General features: G+C 43.0%; 1 protein-coding gene across 1 annotated transcript; it reads left to right on the top strand.

Annotated features, from left to right (window-relative positions):
* Positions 1-1,220: 1,220 nt before the first annotated feature.
* Positions 1,221-2,192, top strand: LOC148594375 (olfactory receptor 12D1-like). Its single transcript, XM_088526640.1, has one exon. The coding sequence runs from the start codon at positions 1,221-1,223 to the stop codon at positions 2,190-2,192; it is 972 nt and encodes a 323-aa protein (XP_088382766.1).
* Positions 2,193-6,567: the final 4,375 nt, after the last annotated feature.

The raw sequence follows: 6,567 nt of genomic DNA, 5'->3' as shown, positions 1-6,567 counted from the left end.
AAAGGGAAAAGAGAAGAGAGGAGAGGAGAAAAGAGAAGAGAAGAGAAGAGAAGAGAAGAGAAGAGAAGAGAAGAGAAGAGAAGAGAAGAGAAGAGAAGAGAAGAGAAGAGAAGAGAAGAGAAGAGGAAAGGTTATGAAGGGATCAAAGGAAAGGATGTTAAGATAGAGAGCTTAACAGGTTATCTGGGTAGTTGTATCAGAAGCAATGAAACCATGATACCTATTCAACTAAGTATGCCTGGGAATATCAAAAAGATGTCACACACTTCTTCTAAAAGGCAACTTTTAAACAGTCTTTCTTAGAATCAGGCATTATATCCTTGCATATTTTAATATTTATTTATTTTTATTCTACACCTTCCTCCTGTTTATGAGAGCTTGCTATACAAATAATCATTACCAATATTAACAGGATGTAGCTAGAGGAAAACTCATTGTTATTTTATCAGTTCAACTCCCCACAACATCATTAGCTTTCTATGCCCCTGAAATGCTATGCCTTGGTGTTTTCTGAAGTAAACCCCCTAAGATTCAGAGGCTTGATCCCAAGAGGAGTTAGCAAAGAGACAGGAATTTTCCTTGGCCAGAAATATATGTGATCACTTCAGAGGCAGAGAGTACTATATAAAGAAAGAAGGATGAAAATTAATCCTCTTTGACAGCAGTGCATTATATGGGATCTACTCTACTGCTCTAGTTCTCTCAGCTTCGGTAAAGATACCGTTTATTCAGCTAGGAGCTGGAATGAAGAAGAAAACATACTGCAGGGCTCTTCTTTGATTTCTATTTTTTAAAAAGGAAAACCTACAGGATTTCAGAGTAATCTTCATGCAAACATTAGGTAACCAGCCTTCCTTTGTCCCTTCCTCGCTGCCTGCCTTCCCCAGAATTTTCTTTGCTTGCTGTTTTCAAATATGCCATTGCTTTTAGTGGGCTGGTACACAGGTGGCAATTACAGCGTCACTATCGACCCTAGAGCTTACAGCAATTCCAGCATTTGTTGAAGGGTCTGGAGTGGGACATCAAGTAATTATTTGTGCCCTTTTCCACAAGATCTGATACAAATCTGTGTCTCAGATTGGTATCTGATCTTTTTGATTTATGAAGCAGCATCAGCTGCTGATGCACCTTATAGAGGAGGGCTCTAGGGAATGTGTAGAGTAGCTCAGGATGGAAAGATAGCAAGCTACTGCTAAGTTAGTGTCTCTTTCCCTGCAGGCATGGAGAACCAGACAGAGGTGAGGAAGTTCATCCTCCTTGGCCTGAGCAATGTTCAAGGGCTGCAGCAATTCCTGTTTGTGCTCTTCTTGCTCCTCTACCTGTCTAGCCTGCTGGGGAATATGGCAATCATGATTGTAGTGGTGTGCGAGTCCCGGCTACACACCCCCATGTACTTTTTCCTCTGCAACCTCTCCTGCCTGGATATTTTCTACTCCACAGTTACCGTACCCAAGATGCTGGCTGGCTTCCTCTTGGGGCACCCCCAGGACATTTCCTACACGGGCTGCCTAAGCCAGCTCCACTTCTTCCACTTCCTGGGCAGCAGCGAAGCTTTGCTGCTGGCTGTCATGGCCTATGACCGCTTTGTGGCCATCTGCAACCCCCTGCGCTACACCCTGCTCATGAGCCCACGGGCCTGCCTCCTGCTGGCTGCGGCCACTTGGGCTACGGGCTTCCTCCACGCTCTCATGCACACGGTCATGACCTCCCAGCTCCATTTCTGCGGCCCCAACCGCATCCACCACTTCTTCTGTGACATCAAGCCTCTGCTGAGACTGGCTTGCAACAGCAACCAACTCAACCTCAACCTTCTCAGCATCATCACTGGGGCCATTGTGATAGGCCCCTTTGTCTTCACACTCTTTTCTTACCTGTACATATTTTCCTTCCTCCAACTGAAAGTCCGGTCCACGGAGGGAAGGAGGAAAGCCTTCTCCACTTGCATCTCCCATCTCACAGTAGTCGCCTTACTTTATGTCCCTGTCATTTCTAACTATGTGCCACCTTCCTCAAGGAATTCACCCAAGAGGGACATGATAGCCACTCTTATGTATAATGTTGTCACGTCAGTGCTCAACCCTTTGATTTACACTCTGAGAAACGTGGAGGTGAAACGTGCCCTAAAGGGAAGACTTTTCCGCAGAGAGTTACTGGTACAGGACATGTTTTTCCGTGCAGCTTCTGTGGGGTAGTAGGCAGTGGGAAATCTAAACAGAGGAGCTTTTGGCTCTAGTCTGTGTTATGCAGAAATCTTCTTTTCACTCCCAACGGCTTGAATACCTTCATAAACACCCTACATATTGGATGAGGTCTCATGTCACCTATCTTGGGCAGTATCAATGCTGAAAGATGAATATACATTGGTGGAATAGCCATTCCCATTCATCTGGCTGGAAAAGAGAAATTGAAGAGAAGGATACTTAAATAAAAACAGCTTTGTTGGAGTGGTTTTCCCTCCAAGTCACCTGACTTTTTTTTTCAAAGAAGTTCATCTTTTTGTAAAGCCAATTGAGAAGGAAGGATTCAGTTCTTTTCTTGCATTTCAGTTGGCCATATATAGAAGTGTAAGTCATGCCACTTGAAATGCTACAGAGATCTCTTAGCTGGTGTCTCTCTGATGCTCCAGAAAGGCAAAGGTCTTTCATAGGCTCTGCACCACATCTACCAGCCCTGTATGGATGTCAAATATGCTGGGCCCTCTAAGGTGATGCTAGGCACCTCTGTGCAGGCAACTTCACTTGTCAGTATCTCACATAATACATTACGTCTTTCAATACTGGCATTTGATACAAATGCCAGTAATCAATAATACAGCAGCTATTTTTGCTCTCCACCAAACAATGCCTGATGATATTTTTAGGTTTTCCCCTTTTCCTTTAGACAGGAATTCTCTGGTAGCATTTACATTGGCTTGCAGTCACTCTCTGTAACTTTACTGCCCAGTGTTTTCTGATAGTTTCATTTTCAAAGTTTGAAGTAGTACTACCTTGACAATGCAGCTTGGTCCATTTCACAAATTCCTCCTCTCTCCAAGTCTATAGACTTGGAAAAATAGCTTTTGGAAAAGGGTCTCTCATTCTAAGACCACCTCGCCTTCTTCACATGGGACTGGGATCACTTTGATCACTGTTTTATCCAAAACTGATGGTTTCTAATGTTTGTTTCACTCAGCTACCATCCACAGTCCTTTAAAATATTTATCAATATCTTTCTTTAGTTCTACTAATAAAATAATGCCATATGGGGAGTGGGGATCTCTATGTAGCCTGCCAGCCTGCCCATTTGCAATTCATAACTGCCAACCGAGTGATTCCCCAAGCCACTGTCTTTAGTATTTGGGTGGAATGTGGAATCACAGATACAGACAGGAAAATGACAGCAGCCTTTAGCTGCTGATTGAATGCTCAAGGCTGTGGAGGCACACCATGGTCCATGAAATAGCTTGACTTTGCAGTTATTTCACCCTTCAAGATATTGACCTTCTGCAATGGTTTTAGTCCAGCGATGGCTTTCCATCCAACTTAACCAGGACTCAGTTTGTTTTCTTACACCTTGAGTTTTCATATCCTTTTTATGAATACTGTAAGATCTAGGTGGAGATACAAGAATGAGCGGCCTGGGTTCAGAAAGTGGAGTCAGACCCCAGGTGATAGTGGCTCCTGTTGTGCTCTTAAATGGGGCAAGAGAAGGTTCAAGCATCACTTACTGGAGCAGGACCATGGGTCGCTGCGCCAGCATATGGGAATGTAGGTTAGTGAGGGGATCGTGGGAGAGGGGAGTGAGGGTCTGTGTCAGCAGCTGGAGCAGGGGATCACAAGTCATAGTGCCCATGTACCTTGGCAGCAGCTGCAGGAGGAAGGAGACAAGCTGTTAACCAAGTGACCTGGTGTGTGTGTGTGAGAGAGAGAGAGATACACACTGAGTCTCACTACTGGTTGCATCTACAGACAGGAGAGCATCAGCTGTGCTTGGGGTGGAGAGGCGTCCCCTAGGTGCACCAGGCTGGCCTCCAAAGGCCAGACAGGAGTCTTTGGGTCCCAGAGCCACTGAGGGCAGCAGCTTTATAACATCCCTTAGCAAAATTGCATTTTGGTAAGGGGATGGGCCGCAAAAAGATGTCTTTTCCATTGCAGATACCATTATATCACTCAGGTACCATTACGTAGATAAAAAAACACATAGCCAAGACACAATTACTAGTTGAAGCAGCATTTTTTCACTCATGCAAGCTGCATAATAAAAATATTTGCCTGCTTGCTAATTCTAATCACAACGCAACAGCCAATAAGATTTTGCACCATAGAACACTAAAAAATATAATCCTGAGGAACCCAGCAAACCCAGAAAAAAAACAAAACAAAACAAAACAAAACAAAACAAAACAACAACACAAAAAACCACACACATATATATGTATATGTTCTTTTCCACTATAGACACCAGACATTATCTTGGACTTGGCAGTGGAACTTTCTCAGATTTCCCAAGGTACATGGGTTATGAAAGTGCTAATCAGCCAAGAACATTAAAACGATGAGGATGTTCTTTCTAATGAGGAACACTAGAAAGAGAGGTATTAAAATTTATAAATGTTTCCAAATGCCCAAAGAATGATTTTCCCTACCTGTTTTTAATGTCCTCAATGTCCTCATTCTTTTTCTTCTTCTTTCTATTTTCTTTCAAAGAATTGCAACTAGAAAAATGAATAATGTTAAAAATGAGGTCAAAAACATTACTGAGAGCAGTTCTACATGTATTCTGTATTTGAAACATACTCTAGTGTGCTTCATTCAGCAAAGATCAGACCCAAAGGGGAAAATTTTCTGCCCTCTTCTAAGACTCATTTTAAAACAGGTATCTGATGGGAGTGATGGAAGAGTGTGAATTGCCTTCAAGAATTTTCTCCTTTTGTACTTACTGCAGGTAGTGAGAAGACCTGCGGAAGATCTGGTGAGGAGTAATTGACTGGCAGAGTACGTGATAGCTGGCCCAGCTTGTGAGACTATACACTGACCAAGTTCCCATCAGAACCAGACATACATATGACCGCTCCGTTCTTAGAACCAAATGTGTCTTCCTCAGCAACACTGTTTTTCCCTAAGATCCACCATTCATCGGTTACAAAGCTTGAAATTCTGGGTGACCTCCTCTGTGCACGGATGATCATCTCTTGGGTAGAATGGGTGGCCCAGATGTTCTTCCTTCATCTCTGTTTATACAGAGATCTGCATCCTTGATAAACAGCCTATGAATGCTACAGGGCCAGCTGCAACCCTGGGCACTATTTCATACACATGCAAGAGTATGGTGCAGGTCAGGGATCTCCTGTGGACTGACTGAAATGACGATCAAACTGTCCCACTTCACAGAATTTGACAGCTTTGATCTATAATGAGTTGCTAGTGATTGAGCCAGCTTGCACGCATACCAACAGCTAGCTAAACCCCATGATCTTCATCCTGGGAAATGAGTACATGAGGTGGGCACTCCCTAAGCTAACTGGGAGAAAAGTAGCCACAGAGGAGAAATAAAGGCTAGAGCAAAAGCAGTGGCAGTTTCCAGGGTCAGCTGTTGTTTTTCAGCTTTATCAACAAGAGATAAATTTCACTGGGACAAACTGGCACCTAATCTCCTTCTGTGTGGATAATCTGGTACCTCCATTTGTGGCATGCTGATGAGACTGTTTGAACTCTCTTGCCTCGCTGAGAAACATAGAAAAAGGAGATTTCTTCCAAGATTAAGTTACCATACAAAAGATACCATGTTTTACCTTTATTTTGGAAGTGTGTTCAGAGTAATGTGGAAGTTTTCATTTTGAGCTAAGATTTTAGCAAGCCAAGGCCTTAGTTAATTCCTTTGCTTGATTTATCCTTTTTTTTTCTCCTTTCCTTTCCTTTCCTTTCCTTTCCTTTCCTTTCCTTTCCTTTCCTTTCCTTTCCTTTCCTTTCCTTTCCTTTCCTTTCCTTTCCTTTCCTTTCTTTCCTTTCCTTTCCTTTCCTTTCCTTTCCTTTCCTTTCCTTTCCTTTCCTTTCCTTTCCTTTCCTTTCCTTTCCTTTCCTTTCCTTTCCTTTCCTTTCCTTTCCTTTCCTTTCCTTTCCTTTCCTTTCCTTTCCTTTCCTTTCCTTTCCTTTCCTTTCCTTTCCTTTCCTTTCCTTTCCTTTCCTTTCCTTTCCTTTCCTTTCCTTTCCTTTCCTTCCTTTCCCTTCCCTGCCCTCCCCTCCCCTCCCCTCCCCTCCCCTCCCCTCCCCTCTCCTTCCCTCCTTCCTCCCCTCCTCTCATTTCCCCTATCACTGTTCAAAAGCAGTTTTAAACTTCCATACTTCTTACTGACAGAGCAATTAAAGATGCAAATGAAAAAGTGGAGAAAATAACCCTGCCCATGCTTGATTTTTTTTTCTGTTGCTATGGCCAGGAGATAATAAACATAATGCTTGAATTCATTAGCCATACTGTTTATTAATATTTCTCCCTTTTAAAGCAAAATCCCCTAAGATTAATGCCTGAAGGAGCAATCTTTTGCCACTTCATGGGACCTTTTGATTGGCAATAGTTGCAATACTTGCAGTG

This window comes from Tinamus guttatus, unplaced genomic scaffold, assembly GCF_059628265.1.
Source record: "Tinamus guttatus ecotype Peru unplaced genomic scaffold, ASM5962826v1 Tinamus_guttatus_pri_ptg000248l, whole genome shotgun sequence".
NCBI classification, from domain to species: domain Eukaryota; kingdom Metazoa; phylum Chordata; class Aves; order Tinamiformes; family Tinamidae; genus Tinamus; species Tinamus guttatus.
The sequence above is the reverse complement of the archived record's forward strand: the minus strand, read 5'-3'. Positions and strand labels throughout refer to the sequence as shown.